Source organism: Rhyacophila brunnea, unplaced genomic scaffold (assembly GCF_057557595.1).
Source record: "Rhyacophila brunnea isolate RB1 unplaced genomic scaffold, BYU_Rbru_1.0 scaffold_18, whole genome shotgun sequence".
Lineage (NCBI taxonomy): Eukaryota > Metazoa > Arthropoda > Insecta > Trichoptera > Rhyacophilidae > Rhyacophila > Rhyacophila brunnea.
In genome coordinates this window covers 1,756,068-1,777,350 of record NW_028232837.1, presented here as the reverse complement: position 1 = coordinate 1,777,350, position 21,283 = coordinate 1,756,068, and the positions used below count along the sequence as shown (strand labels likewise).

Below are 21,283 nucleotides of genomic sequence, written 5' to 3'. Positions count from 1 at the left end.
GCAACTAAACAAATGTGCCAAATGTCATTGATTATAATATAAAAATATACCAATCAATAACTACAATGACGTTCATATCCATTTACTATGCGCAAAAAAATTCTAGAACTATAATATGATAACGGAAGAATTTTATTGAAAAGTATTTTCGCGATTTGATTCGTGCTTGGGTATCAATTGTGCAATGGTCGATTGAATTTTTGTGATAGTTTGTTGACACTTGATAGCTAACCTCAAAATGGACATTCAGTTGAATAATTTAATTCAGAATTACAAAACCTAACCTAACCTAACCTAACCTAATAATAATAATATTATATTATGTCCAATTATAACTAATAAAACCATCCGTATTAAATTTACTTTTTCTTCTGTCATGTTGACAGTTCAAGAATTCCATACCGTGGCGAATTCATGTACTCAGCAGAAAAATTACTTAATTCATGAATAAGGCAACAGGCTTGACTATTACATGAATTAGCCAAAATTTTGCCCATTTCATATAATAGTCAATTTCGCACATTCGGTGTAACATATATAAGCCAATATAATGTAGGTAGTGCCTGCGAATAGTATCTTGGAAAACTTCTGTTATAAATAATAATATATAGCAGGTAATTATAATTTTGAAACCTCAGTGATAGTATCCTGAGTGAAATAAAACACGTATGTTTATACACATAAGTGCAAGCAAAATGAACTGTCGATCACAACACATTTGAAAAAAAAAACATAATAATTGGTTATTGTAAACTAGATAGGTGATTTATTGTCTACTAAGAAACACAAAGACATGTGTCTCTCAGGTTTCCTTGGAGCCATGACAAGTAACGCGCCACTCTGGTGTAGACTCCAGGATATCCTGGTCTTCCGCAGCCGACTCCCCATGAGACGATACCTGAAAAAATATGAATGAATATTGAATAATATGTTACATATTCTCCGTTCATCTCCTATAATCAATATAAATAAGGTTTCACGCCTCTGGCCGACCCTCCGTCCCCACCTAGGTCCAGATATACAAATGTTTTGTATTATTGACCCGAAGCTAATAAATATGTATACGTAGCTACGTACAGTAATGTCCGGTAGGTCTAGGCAGGTAATGTGTTGCATAGGGGCGGCAGATTATAAAGCGCGGCCTATTAAGGAACGGTTTTCCTTGAAGCAGACTATATTGGAAAGTATCGATATGCTATAGTTTAAACTGTTTAAAGAATGATCGAAGTATTAAAAAATCTGACAACACAACTATTACTAGGTATATCGTAATACATATTATAATGGCGGTTTATCACAAAGACAACATTTTCACAAGGGTATCTCTCAACCTGTCAGTGCCATAGACCTCCGCGTACCTAACGCCACCACTATTTCAGAGTAGGTTTCGTGGAAATGCTCTAATTCTCATTAGATGGCGTGTATGTAAATTTAAAGATTTTTAATTTTAAAGGCACTTTACCCAGGAACGCTACTGGCTATATAACATGATTTTTACGGTTTAAAAAAATAGTAACTATACTATTTCAATGGTAATAAACGTTAATCATTGTCAATTATATAACATAATATTATAATGGTGCCAAATGGTGAGACCAGTTATGACAGCGATGCCCCTAGGAAAAAATTAAAAATGTAACCCCTGCCATTTAAAAAAAATTAAAATGTATGTAATTTTTTATACTATTTTTATATATTTAACGAATGGTTCAGAATATTCAAGAATGGAACATTTTTTATTGAAAATATATATTTTTCTAAAGTGTTTCCAAATTATGCATGTATTTAAACTCATTACCAGCGATACTTTAATATTTTTCCTCGTGTGTCCATTACGGAAAATCAATTATTAAAATCTTTAATATTCTAAAAAAAACACATCAACTGGCTTTCGGAAATCGTAGAACTTTACTTGTCCATAAAATATTCTGTCGATAGTTTCAATTCGCATTCAACCCTTAATTTGCCAAACCCTTAAAATGGGCTTCGACAAAGCAGCGCGTAACCTGGAATTTAAATTGACTTGTTATATTATATTACCCTCATATGTTCAGAAGTTTAGTTCTTACGTGATAGTGTTTCTTCCACGGGAAAACAACAAACACAGCAGTTATGAATCACAGTTTGGAGAAAACAATTCTCATTTTCCAATGAATATGACAAAATATTCATCAAAATCACCACGGCCTTTTGCTATGAAAAAAAATATCCAGGGTGCTTTTGTAAAGCGGTTTCATAGGCCCTGGATGGGTTCATAATGATTTCCAATAAGGCCCTTTACTTAGCAGACACATTCCTTTTTTTAATCAACGTCAAGTAGAACCAACCGGTAAGGCCTGTTTCAGACGGGACACCAGTGTCGCGCTCGATATAATATAGGAGGCCATTTTATTCGAATAAAGGGGCCTTTGTATTATGTTTATAAACGCCCCAGAGCTAATGAGTCAACGCATAATTTCGCGTTATAAATTAGAACATAAAACTGGCTTCGGTAATAAAAACAAGTGTATCGGCGGCTTGAGACATGCTTTGGCTTGACCGTTATAAAGTACCCTGCTTCAAAACCTCACTGCTATGGTTTTTACATTAATTCTATTTATTAATCTGTTATGTAGTTTCAATATTCCTATCCCCGTTTCAGATGGGACACTGGTGTCGCACTCGTATATAATATAGGAGGCCTGTGTATTCGAATAAAAGGGTCTTTGTATTATGTTTATGAACGCCCCAGAGCTAATGAGTCAACGCATAATTTCGCGTTATAAATTAGAACATAAAACTGGCAATAAAAACAATGACAACAAAACGGCGGCTGAATGTAGCGGCCGACGGTAAAGTGTACCGGACACGCGTTGACTCATTAGCTCTGGGGCATTCATAAACATAATACAAAGGCCCCTTCATTCGAAGACAAAGGCCTCATATATTATATCGAGCTCGACACCGGTGTCCCGTCTGAAACGGGCCTAACGGTCGTAGGCAAAGTGATGCCTTTTGCAGATTAGAACATTTCCAACGAAACTACTGTCAAACAGCGGTGGTTTTATGTGCGTGTAAGTCTGAAACGCTGAGAAGTTTGAAGACCCCTTGTGATTTTTAAAAACTAAGATAGTCGGTACTTCCTAACGACGTGACCGTATTGGCCGCTTGATAGAAAACCGCCACCATTTTCAAGTGTTGTAGTGATCGTATTCATTTGCCGCCTTTTATAATGTGCACCCCTAAGCAATTCGTGATTGGAACTAACAACGAAACTTAATAATAAATGCGGGGTATCCACAAAGGCAGATAGAAATAAAATATCCTCAGACGATAATTATTAATATTAATCTTAAATTATTTTTTATTCTGACAGATTTCACAGTACCCATTTTTTCTATCAACATATCGACATATTATTATTAATTTTAATGAGTTTCGTATGGATTTTATATGATATGCTCACCTACGATCTCGTATTTGTCACCATTCTGTAATACGAGTGGTCCACCGCTATCTCCTTGGCACGAATCCGACTTTCCCTTGCCAGCACATAACTGAAATCAATCCACAATACAACAATTTATTACAAGTCAAGACTTAACATTCTTGAGAATAAGTGGTTAAGTATAGCACTGATGTCACTGTGTAATTAAATGGGAAGGACATGAGATCGGACAAACATATCATCCTTCAGGACCAGGGATTCCAATCCCGGGATCCAGAGCTATTTTCGATACCTATGAATCCCGGAATTGGTAAACATAATCCCGAAACTTTCGGGATTGATTTTTTTTATCATTTTTTTATGGAAAATAAAATAGAAACGAAAATATAACAGAAAAAAATCTTTTAATAACAAATAACTACATTAGAAATAAACTGAGTTTGAATGAAGTTTAATTTATGTCCATGTGTAAGTTGCCGATTCATTTTATTTTTTCACATAAATTAATAAAAATGAGAAAGATTGGAAAAAACAATGCTTCGCACTTTTAACAAAGTAATTCCACCATGATCTCATACGTTTTACGGCAGTTTCATATTTGGCGGACTAATTAGATTTATGAAGCGGAAAGGCCATACACCATTATTTGCTTTACTATTTTAAATCTTGCTAACCCATTCATTAAGTCTTTACTATCAGAAACAGCAATCACATATTAAATTCACATTATTATTTATATTACAATATTATTTACTGCATTAAACTTATGTATTTCCAAGATTGAACGTACACAATATTAACAATAAATGTCTTAAATGGTATAAATTATACTAGATTTACTTTTCACCGATTTTATCAATGTTATTTGTAAACATAAAAATGTTATATTAACCATGGAAAAAATGCCAATCCCGGGATCAGAATTTTGGCTTGGGATTGGATTCCCTATTCAGGACTATTAGGCGGTCCTCACACAGAGAATCGATGGAACTTAATCTGAACTTCCCGCAATATCGCTTTTCCGACTCGCACACAGGCGCGACTTATTCCATAATATAGTCAAGACATCAAAATCATCATTAAAGTTAATCCCTCCAAACCAAAACCCACCCCGCACCATATTCGGTCTTAACCGAGCGTATCACGGGACCATACAGTGGCGATGTGAAGCATCTATTTCAATTTTGCCCGGGAATGTCCTCGGAGAAAATACCCAAGACTGAGGTTGCTACGCTCAAAGTGAGCTCTGGCTGAGTTTAAAGAATATACTCAAGGTGCCAGGGGCCCTATGTTAGAACTTGCGAGTGCAAGCCGCTCGGTCGACATGACGTTATATGACATCATTGTGACGTACTACCGGAGTGATAATAGCACTCGAGAAAATAACGCTGGTCAGACAGTGGCGTTATTCATTGTCACCATACACATATAGGTGTTTCATCATAATAATATCTATGGTGAGCACTGTGTGCTGGGCGGCATGCCTCGAGCGTGCATTGGCTGACGTCACAATTGCATCATGTCGTCGGCTGACACACGAGTCGATAGTTAGGAAATCGCGGTGCAGGGATTCCAATTTTATTAGAAAACTCAGTCACTGCACATTTGAGTGCGTAGTGACCTCAGTCTTGGCTTCTGCTCCTGAGACATTCTCATGCGTAAACATCTGCTGATTTTTCACATCAAATTTAAGGCCTCATGATACGCTCGATTAAGACCGAGTGTGGCACGGGGCGGGTTGGTTTGAAGAGAACTATTAGGCAGTAGTTGTAAGTAGATGTCTCTATTTATTCGAGTTTACAGCCAATTGAATAAACGACACGACTGATTTTTTTTTTGTTTGCCCGAATATGTACATCTAGATACTAAATTTCTTCCAAGTGGAGCCTTTTGCGGTTTTCATATAGTTAATATTTTAGATAAGTGCCACTTCTGCATGACTTTCATACATGCAGGTTCCATCTTTATTCAAGATGGTTTTCTTCAATATATTCTGTTATCTTTATCTATACTAATATTATTATGCTTTCTTTACCATGTTAGAAGTAATCCGTGACGCTCTGTATTTCATAGCTCTGCATTGTCCCAGGGTCAGGATTGGCACCGTTACTTCTTGTACCAGCGCCGGTAGTGATCCACCTTCAGCTGTTCTTCCCCAACCAACTACGATGCCTTCTTTACCAGCAGGTTCAGATCCTGAAATGAAAGACCATTAACATAAGATACGAGACAAATTTACCTTTGAAAAAACAATATAATATTGTAGCTCTCGTAATTTGAGGATTCAGTTAGGTATATTGAATAAAATTATTCGGTATCAAGTTGTTTTTCGTATCTAAATGAGTTGCCAAGAGTCATAACTCACATATTCCAAAAATCGAGTAAGTATTGAGATAATCGCAAAAAAACACCAGAGCACTGTTATTTTTTTAATTAGAAGAAAATTATTGAACTTTCTTGAATATTAAATGAGTTAGTCAGTCGATTTACATTTTTTAAATAAATATTTATATAAATACTCTTAAGGCGGCAGACATACTATGAGAAATATAGCTTCTTGTTCGGTTAGGTTAGGTTAGGTTATTATTCATTGAAAAATGAGAGTTATGACACCACAGTCAACTTTTTCAACGATTTTCACATGGTTCAAAGTGACTTTTGATAGCCAACTATTTATCGTTATATAGATAGATTAATGTCTTAAGAATCACTTGGTATATTTAACTCAACAATGACAAAGTTGCAAAATGTGAACTAGGCCCTCCTGCCACGGAGAAACTGAAAACCGACGGAACTGAAACTAAAATTCCAACCAGTATCTAGCTAATGTATTACAATGGCGGCTCTCTGACGGCGAGACTGGAATCTCTCAGTTTCAAAACGGTCGCGAAGAGACGCGATATGCTAGTCGCGCGGTCTCTCAAGTTTCCAGTCACCGTAAAACAGTGGTACCAATTTCAGTAGATTCGGTGAAAAATCATATTTTCTTACCAAAATTAGTAGCACTGCGTAACAAGCGTCATGCTATAAAAACCATAACAACCCAGGACGTCAAAAGTACAAGATAAACCAAATTGAAATAGCCTAATTATTATATTCGAGTAAACGCAGCAGCGTGCATGTTGTCGGTTTTTGTACAAAACAGCTGATGGTCCAGTTTGACAGTTTGAGGTTATGTGATTATTATTTCAAGTGGGTTTCAGTCGTTTCAGTAGCGCAGTGTGCGAAGCATCACATTGGTCAGTTTATGAGTTCCATCTCCAACCAGTTCCATCAGATTTCAGTTGCGCCGTGGGAAGAGGGCCTTATGACCCCAGGCGACATAAATATCGTAATGAAATTATCATTGAAATGTATTGCACGAATTGGTCTGAGCGCTAAAAATCGGCGGTAGGTTGAGTCAGGAACATAACCGCAAATTACTACGTTACAATAAAATTAACGATTATAATCGTAGAGCATATTCAGCTACGGTATGTGACACCTTTTTGGATCCTTTAAATTGTATTATATTGGATTTACGGTGTTGGATCTATGTCTGATGATATTTTCGGCCCTTATACTGACGCATATTTTCGGGTACCCAACTTTTGGCACTTGTTTGATATATGCATTTCCCATATGCAATTGGATTCAATACAACTATTTGAAAAAACCGATAAATCGTAAAACATGCGCTATGGCCGGCGGAAAATGACTGACTGGTTTATATACTGGTACTTAACTCCACTCCCCCACCAGCCCTATTCTTCGCGCCCCTTGATACCTACACAACTACTTGTTACTCGGTGGATAGTGCGAGAATATTTATCTTCCAATCGGTATATGGTTTTTTAATATGCCTTAATAATTAATAAGTCACAAATCACAAAGTATTTGAGTTGCCTAGAGTCATAACTCACATATTCCAAAAATCGAGTTTTGAGATAATCGCAAAACCACCAGAGCACTGTCTTTTGTAATTAGAAGAAAAGTATTGAACTCCATTCAATATATAATAAATGATACTCCTAAGAATGCAGACACACAGCATACTATGAGAAATAGAGCTCTTAATTGGTTAGAAAGGCATTCGTGACAGATCTCACATTATTCATTGAAAGTCAGTCAACTTTGTCAACGATTTTCACATGGTTTTAAGTGACCTTTGATACCAATTATTTTTCTTTATATAAATTAATTCACTTAGAATCACTTGTTATCTTTAACTTAACAATGACAAAATTGAAAATTATGAGTTGTGACTCTAGGCTTTTAGCTGTTTGGAATCTTCCATAATTTACGTGACCAAGTATCGCTGGGGCACCCCCATATGAAACGTAAAACGTATTCTACCTCAAAAAAGATTATATGATGTTTGCACTAAATGTGACGATCTCTTTCCAACAAGTATCTTCGGTCAATTCTTGATTAGGGCCAAAACAGACGGCGAAGCAAATGCAACAATACAGATTTTACTTGATTCCAAATGCATCAAATTGGAATCAAGAAAAGACCACCATAGTTTGCGTCAACTTTCTTCAAACTGCAACCGCGTGTATCTTAGCCATTAGCAGTTGCTAACAAATCGCTAGTGGAGAACTACAAGGTTCTAACTGTTTGTCCTTGATAAAACTAAAGTAACAATGTGGCAGCTTAGAATACTGCTTCATTATTGGGTTTGTTTTCTCAAGGACGAGTACTTAGAACCTTGTAGTATTGGGCTCGCGAAATCCTCATACAATATCTTGGCATTATGTGATTCACATTATTGGTTTAGAGTGGACATGGTGAAATGAGATAATTAACTTACCAGTCTGTGGAAGACACACTGGTTTGATAATCTTGGAGAATTCAACAGGCTTTCGCAGCTTCAGCAAGGCGATATCATGGTTGTAGGATTCGGCGTCGAAGTTTCTGTGTCTGATGATGGCAGAAACTGCCCGCATGATGGCTGGACTCTCGGAAGTGACGAACTGATCGTGGTCTCCAAGTATGACGCGAATGCGCGATCTTTTGAGTCTGAAACACCAAACAACAAATAATATTATTTTATAATAAATTAAGTAAGTACTAATTCATACGTAAAAAAACATGAAGAGGTATTATTATTTATATAAATAAGAGTTAAAGTGGTTTCACCCCTCTGGCCGACCTACATACAGTGACATCCCTTAGAGGTAGGCAGGTCATGCATTAAATATGTGCGTCACATTACAAAGAGCGGCCAATGAAGGAACGGTTTTCCTTGACTATGTTGTCGTTTCAATAGAACGTATCGACATCCTAAAGTTTAAACTGTTTAAAGAATGATCGAAGCATTAAAAATCTTAACTATTACTATATTGCAGTGGCGAAGGGTGGAGGTAGGCTGTTAAGATCCGCCATAAATGGTACACACTAAACTTTGTCAGTCATACATATGTGTTTTCATTTAAAATAAGACTACAATTATTTACAGATGGTATTGGTTAGTTTTTAAAATTCATTTAAACCTTGCGAAAATCAAGCCATAAAAGATTTATAGTAAAAAAAATACTCGTCTATCTATAAAATATCTAAAATTATGTAATTAAATCATACATAACTTTGAATATATTATAGATAGCATAATATATTTCATCTATATCGATGTTCCCATTTAGTTTTAATAAGTAGAATAATTCCACCACTTTTTGGCGGGCATGGCCTTTGTAGTTTTTTCCCGAAAAGGATACTAACCTCCTCACACAATGTGCAGCAGTCAAGACGTAGTTCTGCGTCAGCAAGGAAGCGCCGCAGTGGAACTGTCCATCGTACACCAGCCTGGCGACCCAAGGGTACCGGTTCACTCCAGTCGGTTGTCCACCCACGATCCTATTCTCCTGGTTCGATACTCCACATTCTGGAATTAGCTTGATATGATTAATTGCTCAAAGATTGATAACCTACCTGGTGACATCCAATATTTCAAGATATTAAGTATTTTCTAATGGTTTATCTTACTATACTATCGAAGTTATTAATCTGGATCATGGGTGGCCAACCCGCGGCATGCTGGGTATCAACTTGTAGCCCGTGGAGCAGTGAGAAAATAAAAATAATATCAAATGCTGCCGCTAGATGTGGTAATTTCGCAAATTGAGATTCGATATTGGCTCAAGATTTTAAAAAGCACCGTGTGCTTTTTGCTGCATTTGCAACGCCGTTCTCCGTAGACGTGAATTTATTACCGGTAAATTTACAAATGGAACATTGTGAAATATGTTGCGATGAACAGTTAAAGGAAAAATTTCATCAGGTTGGTTTGGAAGAGTTTTACAAAACATATTTGGACTAGGAGAAATATCCTGCATTTTACAAACATGCTCTAATGATGACTTCGCTATTTGGAAACACTTACATGTGTGAACAGCTTTTTAGTCAGATGAACCATATCAAATCCCGAGTGAGAACACAAATCACTAATGTGCATTTGGAAAACTGTTTGCGTGTAGGAACAACCTCATTCGATATCGATGCACTTAGTTCTGCCACACAAAATCAAACTTTTCACTAAAATTTTTATATTATTTATTATTTAAAAAAAGTCCAATCTAATAAATATGTTTGATTCTCATTTTTGTTTTATTTTAATAGTATATATATTATAATATATTATATTTCTTTTTTGTTTTGTATAATAAAAAAATCGGTTATGCGGCCCGGTAGGAAAACTCATTTTAAGAATCTGGCCAGGCTGCTGAAAAGGTTGGCCACCCATGGTTTAAGTAAATGAGTGCCGAAGGGACAGGGGACTATGGGGTGGCTGCAAATTATAAACTGCGGCCCCTACGCGAAATATCCAACATTTGGTGGAATAAGAATACGTGTGAGTTTTCTTATATGCACCACCTTACACAAAATCCTGGCGGCGCCCATGCTTTCGAACTTTTTTTAATTCATGCATGCAATCTTGCAACTTGCGTGATAATACATGTTTACACGTGCATTTTCATGTTATTGCCACGACAATGCGTACTGTCAGCAGTAAATCCATGCACGTGTAAACGGGGTATTATGTTAATACATCACATACGGCAGAAATTTATTCTTCAATTTAAGATGAATTTGCTACTTATTAATCACTTTGAAGTCTAGTTGAGAGGCAGAGTGTGTAGTTTGTAATTTGTATTTAATACAAATTTATTTTGGGGTAATACCGAAAAAAGTTCCCCTAGATTAGATACTATATAATGCATATTTTCTTGTTGTCGTTAACAGTTATCTCGGCTCCTCTGCTGGTGCAATCGCTAGAACGTAATATCTCGATATAAGCTGTTTATGACAGACAAAAACTTTTTGATGATGGCACGAGTCAATGAGTCGAAATATTGACAACGACAATACTCTATATAACGTTGAGTTGGATTGATCTCAACAACCAATAAATTATCATTATTTGACATGAAAAAAATCAGCATCCATTTTAAAACTCATTCTATATTTACGTCTTTTAAAAATACACCGTACATCCATTCTATCATGTTATCTTTCTATATGATTTAAACATACACATTAATTTTATACAATTTACTAAGTATCTACTTTCCTTAAGACATAATTGTAAGCTATGACATACATTATTTGTGTTAATTATATTTTGTACATGGGTTCTTAAAATTTTGCAATTGCAAGCAATTTATCAATTTTTATTTATATTATGTGCATTCAATATTAGTTTTGCTGTTAAGTTAGTGTGCATTGTTATATTTAGAATATTTTATACATTTACTTATCAGCTTTATAGAAAATTTATTTACCTGGTATCATGCCATACCTATTAATTCATATAAGTAGTATTTTTTATTGAAATTTCCTTAAGGGAGGACATGCTCAGCGTAGGTCAAAATGGAGCTTTTATTGCATTTTCAAAGCATGATCCTGGAAATTCCTTAAACGTTGTAGATAATCTATTTATATAATTTGAAGCCTTATTATCCTTTATATTTATTTTAAACTTTTTATGACTGCATAAAGTATTTTTATTAAATAAAATAGTATTCTTTTAAACCTCTCGCTCTAATGTTTTAGAATATAGTCATATTTCAGTACATGCATGTGCAGTGGTGTTAAGATTTTGTACATTTATTAATCTTTAAACGCATTTATAAAACCATTAGTATAATTTATGTCGACATTATTATAGTGAAATATTTACGATAAAAAAAATATATTGATAATCTATGTGATCCCAAATTTGACAAGAATTATACATTTTATTATTGAAAAAATGGGCAAGATTAACACATTTGATGATAATTCTAAAGATACTAATTATAAGCTACGTCTTTGACCATTCAAGTGTGATAAATATCCTACGAATAATGATTGCTTTATAACAATTATTGTCTATCAATTTATGGCTACGGCCGTATGTTGTAGCTTAACTACTGGGGAATGCCAAAAGAAATGACGTATTTCAAAAAAACACTGCCTTATTCTTAGGTCAATAATTATTATAAAGCAATCATTATTCGTAGTATATGTATCACGCTTTAACGGTCAAAGATATAGCTTATAATTAGTATCTTTAGAATTATCTTCAAATGTGTTAATCTTGCCCATTTTTTTGAATAATAAAATGCCTAATTCTTGTCAAATTTGGGATCACAGAGATTATCAATATAATTTTTTATCGTAAATATTTCACTATAATAATGTCAACATAAATTATACTTATGGTTTTATAAATGCGTTTGAAAATTAATAAATGTAAAAAATCTTAACACCACTGCACATGCATGTACTGAAATATGACTATATTCTTAAACATTAAAGCGAGAGGTTTAAAAGAATACTATTTTATGTAATAAAAATACTTTATGCAGTCATCAAATGTTCAAAATAAATATAAAGGATAATAAGGCTTCAAAATTATATAAATAGATTATCTAAAACGTTTAAGGAGTGTCCAGGATCATGGTTTGAAAATGCAATAAAAGCTCTATTTTGACCTACGCGGAGCACGTGGGCCGTTTATCTTATTTTAAATCCTAGCATTTTTTCTCCAGATATTTAAAGTAAATTAGATACAAATTTCACTCCAATGTGGAGCATCATTCACAAAGATTATCTTGGAAACATTTTACAAGGAACATTTGTTTGCCATTCGTTTAACTTAACATATCGAGCTATTACTGCGGTTCCTAATGCATTGAAAACGAAGTATACGTATATAAGTAAACTACTGAACTGTAGACAGTAATTTCATAAAAATAACATTGGTAATTTAAGAATAGGAACCGCATATTATGTTTGCGTTCAAAAATTTTCCCTAGTTGATAAAGCTTAACTATTCAAATTAACATGTGTTTAGTTGTTTAACTTTTAAGTGCATACAGGCTTAGTAGTATATTAGTGTAGTTATTTGACCAACCTGTCCCTTCCCCTTTCACCCGAGCATCTTCTGTTTCCGTTCGCAGTTCATTGTTGGCGATCCCGCACTCTAAAACACATCATACAATCAGGAAAATACCGCCAAATCCTGACTTCCGGTAGACATCTTTGGGCGGGATAATTTAAATCGAAATTTCAGCACCAATTATTGTAAATTGATGACATCTAACGAATAAAAACAAAAGCGTGTCAGGACGTCAATTTGTACAACGGTTGCTTGACAGGCTTGAAAGGAAAAATAATATACAACGACTTCTTAAAATTAGTAAAAGACACCTAGCGGGGAAATTGACAAATTAAAAGAGTATATTATGGCGCTTTCTATTGAGGGAGAGGCATAGAAATTTATTGTCAAATAGAAGTTTTAAACATATTTTAATCGATCAATCTCTATCTAAATACTGGGAAAAATATGTTTTTATTTCAAAGAGAAAGCGATAATGTAGAAAAAAGGCCAAAAAATAAGGGTTCGACTAATAAACATGATTTTGTATTGTTCCGTGTAGTTTTTTGAAACATAATTTTCAATTTAATGTTGTTTCATAAGTTTTGTTGGTACTCTCATATGGTTTTAATTTAAAAAAAACATTGATTTACGAAAAATAAAAAAGCATTTTATTCGATTATGAGGTCTTAGAGAGTAAGAAATTCAAAATATTTATAGTATTTTGGTATAATTTACTAAATATATTAATTGTGTTTTAATGATAAACAAATATGTTTTATTTAGTAATAATTATTCAACCATTATGTCCCAAGAGACGGCGCCTCAAGTGACGAAAAATAACGCTATTAAAACTAATAAGAATAGTATTGGCATGTGCTGCAAATCACAAACGCGGATTTGACAATATAATATATCAAACAGTGACTCTTTTTAAATGTGCTTTACCTAAGCTATGATATTGTGATACATTAAAAATGTTATTATTCCATGCATTTCTACGATTAATTTGTACATCAATAAAAAACAAATAATATTATATTATACATAATATATTAAATTAAATAAAACAAAATATCGTAATCTTGCTGCAAAAACTTGGGCGACCGTATCATAGGCTTCGCAGAGGAGATTTTATAATAATGGATCATGCAGCTTCTCATATCATCAAATATGAATATGCTACGTTGGACTTGTCAACTGGATCCCGGCGTCATGTAAGGCTGCTAAATACTGCTGAAATGACCTAGGACGATGCAAGAGGACAAGCGAGCGACAGGGATTCTTGAGAGCGCCACGGGAATCCAATTTACTGAGAAGCGGATATGGACAAAATAGAAGAAGATAATTATAGTTCTGTCATTACTGCCAATGATGCTGTGTGTGATACAAAAGATTAGTCCGAATCTCTCTTTTTATAGTCCAAATCATATGCCCAAAGTGGACGCTGGAGAAATCTGAGGCGCGTTGATGGCCTTAGGGGTGGTAGAGGGCATTCAGAAACAGGTGATCAATAAGAAGATGTTATTTTTAGATATTTGGGGTAAGAAGGTAAGAAGAAAGGAAGAAGACAATTGACTTAAAACAGGAACGAGTACAAATTAATAGTTGACCGTGGAGGTTTGTAGATGCTGTTGACAAACTCTTATACTTATATACCTTATTATAGACATATAATCTTGATCACCAATTAAAAATTTTAATTTTGAACATACATAGTTTGAAAACATCTAATGCATACCTACCCACTACAAAAAATCAATTTTAGAAAAAAAATACGACACCCGATGGGACTTGAACTTGTAACCGCTACAAATGCGCGCCAGTGTACTTTTCCAATTTTTTTTCTAAAATAGAATTTTTCTAGTGGGTATATGTATGCATTAGATGTTTTCAAATTATGTATTTACAACATATAGAATGTTATATTCTCAAATATTGTGAATTATTCGTTGAATAAAATAATTACCTAATCGTTTATTAAATTTTTAAATGTATCAATTCAATTATCATTTACACTTATAGTATGCAATTTAATCTTTGTCATTTAATTTGAATAAATAGTGTTTTAATTTTCACTTCTTATATTATTTGCAAACTATATTTTTTAAATTTAAAAATTACACACACAACTACAAAAATGTTTTTGTACAATGCTAAAATTAAACTTTATATATATTAATTGAGATAGAGATGGGGTTTTTTGCCGAGAAAATGAGTTAAAAATTAACTTTTAAAACATGACTGAAATCAGAAAAGTTTTGGAAACTATGGCCGCAGAAATTTAATTCTGAGTGTTATATTTGGTAACCATAAATATCAAAAATATTAGAAAACAACTACATATTTAACTATGTCTCTGATCTGACATATTCATACATAACCATAAAATGGAATTCGTAAAAGGAGGTCAAACTATTATGTCTCTTAAGATAATATGATAATGATAATGATGTCGGACGTGTTTTGAATACATCTTGGTTGGGTTCATATAATCTTAAATAACTGAAGTATGCCGTTAAAACGCAACTGTAAAATAAAACAAGATAATAATATTATGTTACTTCTTCAGGCTATTGCGACGTTTCGGTATGTCAACCACCAGGGTTGGCAAACCTTTTCATGCTTGGGTGCCAAAATAAGTATATATTGTATGATAACGGTTTCCGTAAAAATGGGTTTTATGTATGTATTAGGAACAGCCGTTTTAACTTAACCCAATTAAAAAAAAATGTCTGAAATTAAAGTTGACACCTTTTTAAATATAAAATGGTACAGTTCGGTTATGAGGAATACAGCGGAAAACACATTTTGAAAATACCCGATATACTGAATTATTTGTTACGACGACAGCGACAGCGTATTCACAGATGGAGAGCAACACGAACAACTTATTAATATTTTATCTCTTCTTCTTTGTAATTCTTCTATTGCTGAGGATCGTGAACACCCTGAAATGCAGTTATCTTCTGAGCTATTAAGACTCTACCCCCTACTGTCCTCTACTTCTCTCAGGGCACATTGAAGACAACTCCCAGAAAGCTCTTACATTCGATCGCTGCAGTTCCTCTGCTTGGCCTTCCCTGGAAGCTACCCGAAACCAGTTTTTCTAAGATGCCCAAAAAGTTGCAGAATGCTTCTCAGAAATATTGTCAAAAGTCGTTCCTTTATCAGATTTATGAAGCATTTGGCGCCAACACCATATTTCGATGACATCAAATTCCTCTGCGCTCCTTTACCCTCAGGGTCCATGACTCAATACCATACAAAAATATTGAGAGCACGAATGTTTGGACAAGTATCATTTTCGTGGCAATTAAAATCATTCAGTTCTTCCATATACCTAGTGATAAGATGTGATCATTTTTTACAATCTATATGCGCCTTTTTATTTATGATTCACATACGTCTTTTCCACTAATTGTCGATCCCAGATATATGTACAAACTCTCATCTCAGAGTGTACTTGCTGCGGGTAGAAGGTTAGCCTGATCTATATATATATATATATATTATAACAGTTTATTTATCCATTGTATACATATTAAATAGTAAAACGTTTTAAACACCTTGCCCATAGCAAATTAACATCGGCTACCAAGTCAATAGTGAAAAGTGAAAGTAATACGCATGATTTAAATGCACTGAAGCTTCTGTTTCACTTAATTCATTATGCAACATTATGAGAATTGCATTCACATTAATAACACATAAAACTATTGATTCATTATACTTATTCTCACACCTCTTGACTCAGCAAATCGTATGAGTCAGTCCCATGAAAGAGAGTCATCACCAGGAATGACAAGTCAGTTTTAAAATAACCAGGTAATTGGGCATGTTATGTTTAGTCAATCGATCAAGCGACATAGGTATTTATCGAGTTCAATGTTTCCCAAGTTATGGCACGCCACTTCTAACTGGTGGTATGAAAAATATCTGAAGGGGTATGAGGCTGAACTGACCACTGATTCGCGCAGTCAATGGCGGATTAAAATCCTCCAGCAGGGCTATTCTAGCATATCACGTCTTAACTCCAAATTAATTTAAAAAAAATGATAAATGTGATATATCGTATTCAGGCAGTTAATTATCTCGGGAAGTTAACTGTCGCATGATATTTTTTAACACAGTCACCCTGCGAGCTGTCAAAAATGTCGTTGATTAACACAGTTAACACTTATTGTAGATAAACACTTTGCTAATGGAATTTCTCCAAGTGATATCCGTGTTATTTTGTTGCAATCAAAATAACGTAAACGTGTTACCGTATTACCTACCTATTTAGAATAGCCCTGCTAGTCCCTTAAACACAGACATTATGACGGCCACCTAATATAATTACATTTGTTTATACTATCATTAAAATATCGATACTTCAGAGCCAATGTGTAGTATGTACAAATAGGCATAAAATAACTTAAGTACAGATTGTGTACCTAAAATACATATCTTATCTTTTTGAGGTAATTCACCCTTTGAGTATATTCGCGGATAAAACCAAAAATTCCTAAGATTTTTCGAAAAGAAATCATTACCCTTCTGCCTTCTGCCCAGTCATAATAATAGATTCAAAATATATATTTATCTCTTTGCCCAGTCACTGGTCCATAACATAATAATATATAGGTACGTCAATTTTGAAAACATATTCATAATGTAATATCTATACCAACCGACGTATATAATGTTTCAAGCAGAAGTGATAGGTTTTAACATTAGCTTCTTTTTCTATTGTACTGTATTTTCAAATAAATTTAATAGTATTGACTGCAATAAATATTAGAGAAATTAATTTAAAAATAATGGCATTTCCTTCCTATAATAATAATTTATCGGTATCTGTAATTTATTAAATTTGTAAACATTTGGAAGTTTTAGAAGTTATAGATCATTAAATATTGCGAGATTACTATGTGTATGTAGCTATTTGTATTAGATTTTGATCGTATTATGTGGACTTATTCGTTTTTGGAAATATATTATGCTTTTTCTATTGATGAAAAAGAACTCCAAATCTTTCCTGCGTACGGAAATATTAACATTTAGATCAGAATTCAGAGCCCTCAGTAAACAGTATGAAAGAAATGTGAATATCTTGATAAAATCTTTAGATCTATTCAAAAAAATGACACTTGAGCGTCAATATAGATTATAATGAAGAGCTATATTCAATGTATGGTGGTGAGACAATCAATTCAACATAGATTGGACTCGTACAAAATGCTGAAAAAAGTACCAGTATAGAATATTATTCAACCCTTTATTGTTAAACTAAAAATACTGGACTGCACCACAGAAGATTTGAAGATGATCAGCTAAAATAATTGGAAAGCGGACACGCTGCATCGTCCGAGGTGGAGAAGGTTTCTGGAAAAAGACAACAATCTGCCAAGCGTCGTTGAGCAAATCCTGGAAGCTAAAAAACTGCCCAACAAAGAAATATCTTCCAGAAGAATGATTCATTAAACATTAATCTGATAAGTTAGATTTATAATACAGATTATTTTCTATTTACCTTAAATAAAGTCAATTAATATTAATGCAATGTAATTTAATAGCTTCTGTATTCATCCATGCAATCATGCGTCCACTACCAAGAAGTAAAAGTAACATAGAGCTATATTATTTTGCAAATATACGAAGCACATCAAAATAATTGTTGCCCAGCGTATGTCAAAATGGAGCTTTTATGCTATTTTCAAAGCATGATCCTGGACATTCCTTAAACGTTGTAGATAATCTATTTACATAATTTTGGACCATTATTATCCTTTATACTTATTTTAAACATTTGATGACTGCATAAAGTATTTTTATTACATAAAATAGTATTCTTTTAAACCTCTCGCTCTAATGTTTTAGAATATAGTCATATTTCAGTACATCCATGTGAAGTGGTGTTAAGATTTTTTATATTTATTAATTTTTAAAAGCATTTATAAAACCATTAGTAAAATTTATGTCGACATTAATATAGTGAAATATTTACAATAAATAATTATATTGATAATCTCTGTGATCCCAAATTTGACAAGAATTAGGCATTTTATTATTCAAAAAATGGGGAAGATTTACACATTTAAAGGGACTGATTATAAGCTATGTCTTTGACCATTTAAATGTGATAAACATTCTACGAATAATGTTTGCTTTATAATAATTATTAACCTAGGAATAAGGTAGTATTTTTTTTAAATACGCCATTTCTATTGGCAATCCCAGTGGCTAAGCTACAACATACGGCCGTAGCCATAAATTGACAAACGATAAATGAAGTAGGGAGTAAGATCATAGTAACGCGCGTGTTTGAACATGTACCGTCTTAAAAAATGTTTAAAATAAATATAAAGGATAATAAGGCTTCAAAATTATGTAAATAGATTATCTACAACGTTTAAGGAATGTCCAGGATCATGCTTTGAAAATAGCATAAAAGCACCATTTTGACGTACGCTGAGCATGTCCCCCCTTAAAGAATCATAGCATATTGCACTACGTCAAGCAAGATTATCCATAATATACAAGTAAGCTTCATTATCAAAATAAGTAGGTACTAATAATATAATTAATTTCAACAAACTAAAAACACATTGGTTGGGTTCAGTGTTGACTATTAATTACAATTTTAGATTTTTTTAAATGATTCGAGCTATTATATTACTTTTAATAAATAATAAATTTAATATTGAGTGATAGTAAATATTGTTAAAGAATAATTGATTGTATTAAAAATGCAGTAAACACACTTTGTTTACGTTAGTGTAGAGAACTGAAAGTTTTAAAATAAAGTTTTACTCATACAAAAATAAGTAATGAATATTATAGTGTAATGCAAAAATGCAACACTTACGATGCATTTAATACTATTTCGGCATTCTTTCAAATTTTCTGATTACAGACCATAGAAATAAGGTATATATTATTATCATGGACTCTTTTCTCAATTATCATAATAATAATACCTTGTTTGTTTACAAATAACACAAAAACGTATAACCATGGCCTCCACAAGGGGGGGGGCTGACAGGGCTCTAGCTTAGGGCCCCGGGGTCAGGGGGGGCCGGCATGGCGGGTCAACCAGATAAGTGAGATACACACACGTCTTAAATTTTCCCTTATAGTAAAAAAGTCGCCTACGGCGCTATTTCACTTCGGGGTTATTAGGTGCAATTTTAAAATATATAGTTGTGCGATGCAATTTTTGATTGTTGTGTGTATACCTACTCGACAACTCCATATTTTGATGTGTTTAAAAAACGCCACTGTAGAGCGACAAACTGCTATGAACGTTACCGATAGGTAGAGTGGCCCACCAAAGGTCCTGGCCTGGGGGCCCGCTTCAAGATGTGGGGGCCATGAGTATAACTGTATATTATATCAATACTCAAATAATTCTTAGTTGAATAGCAGAATGATATTAATAAAAATTAAATTAACTTACTTTATATTAAAACAATAATTTTCTACACAATCTAATAATCTTACCACACGTGCAATTCTTCAACCGGGTTCCGCTGTCTTCGTCATCTTCGTCCAGAGATGGAACCTCAATTCCGAAGAGTGCATCAAATAGGAACTTCCCCGTTCTGTTACTCCCTTCCATTTCTAGACTGTTGGACTGAAATAACAAAAAAAAACTAGTTATCTAATGCCCGAAAAGATGTAAACCGGAGCTCTAGTGTTAGCCGGCTCTCACATCTAAACTCCTTCACACCAAACCTTTCGATGTTGCATATTAAGACCGCGCACATAGGCACCTAGTGACAGTCGCCCGTGACCTCTCGAAACGTGGTTGTTGGGATGCGGTGACCGGCGAGCCTATGTAGGAATGACCAATTGGTAGGTGTGCGTAGAGTTGGGTATTTCCCGAGAAAATCTCAATGTCGAGATTCGGGATTTCCCGAAATGATGAAATTTCGTATTCTCGAGATTCGGGATTTCCAGAAAAGAATTCTCGAGATTTCGGGAAATTTAAAAAAAAACCTATAAAAATCCTAAAATCAGTGTAAAAACAGACAAATTCCAAAAAATATGATTTTTTTATTTATATAAGAAGACAAATAAGTATGATATATAGAAGTATAAATAATAATAATAATAATAGAAGTAGGAAAACAAAAATAATTCAAAACATTACTTATTAAAATAGAATTTAAAAAAAACACAAACTGTCAATCGCTGCGTCTGGCAATCGCGTACATCTTTGAGACACAAAATTCCCTGATGTTGCAAAAATTACGCTCATTTTGATGCCCCGATTAGTCTTTGAACGTTTTCTGTTTTTGTTCACTTTTTTTCATATAGAAAATCGTTTTTTCAATTAATATTTCGTCACTGTTCTGGCAGAAGACACTAATTCGAAAAAATGACATATTGAGTTAGTTATACCAAAATGTTCCTTATTTAAAACTTTACCGTCTGGAAACCTTTTTAATAAATATACAGTCTTTATTTTAAAGTCATCCTTTTTACGATTACTTAATAAACTCACATGATAGACCATTTCAAACATT

The 21,283-nt window shown here is 33.7% G+C and overlaps 1 protein-coding gene across 1 annotated transcript; it reads right to left on the bottom strand.

The window, feature by feature from the left end:
• Positions 1 to 776: 776 nt before the first annotated feature.
• Positions 777 to 21,015, bottom strand: LOC147073098 (trypsin-1-like). The gene is made up of 9 exons (XM_085945601.1): positions 21,010 to 21,015; positions 20,256 to 20,388; positions 18,901 to 18,903; positions 17,086 to 17,099; positions 9,128 to 9,300; positions 8,220 to 8,428; positions 5,463 to 5,623; positions 3,446 to 3,536; positions 777 to 898 (listed from the first exon to the last, which is right to left on the bottom strand). The coding sequence occupies exons 1-9, from the start codon at positions 21,013 to 21,015 to the stop codon at positions 777 to 779; spliced, it is 912 nt and encodes a 303-aa protein (XP_085801727.1).
• Between the last annotated feature and the right edge of the window lie 268 nt (positions 21,016 to 21,283).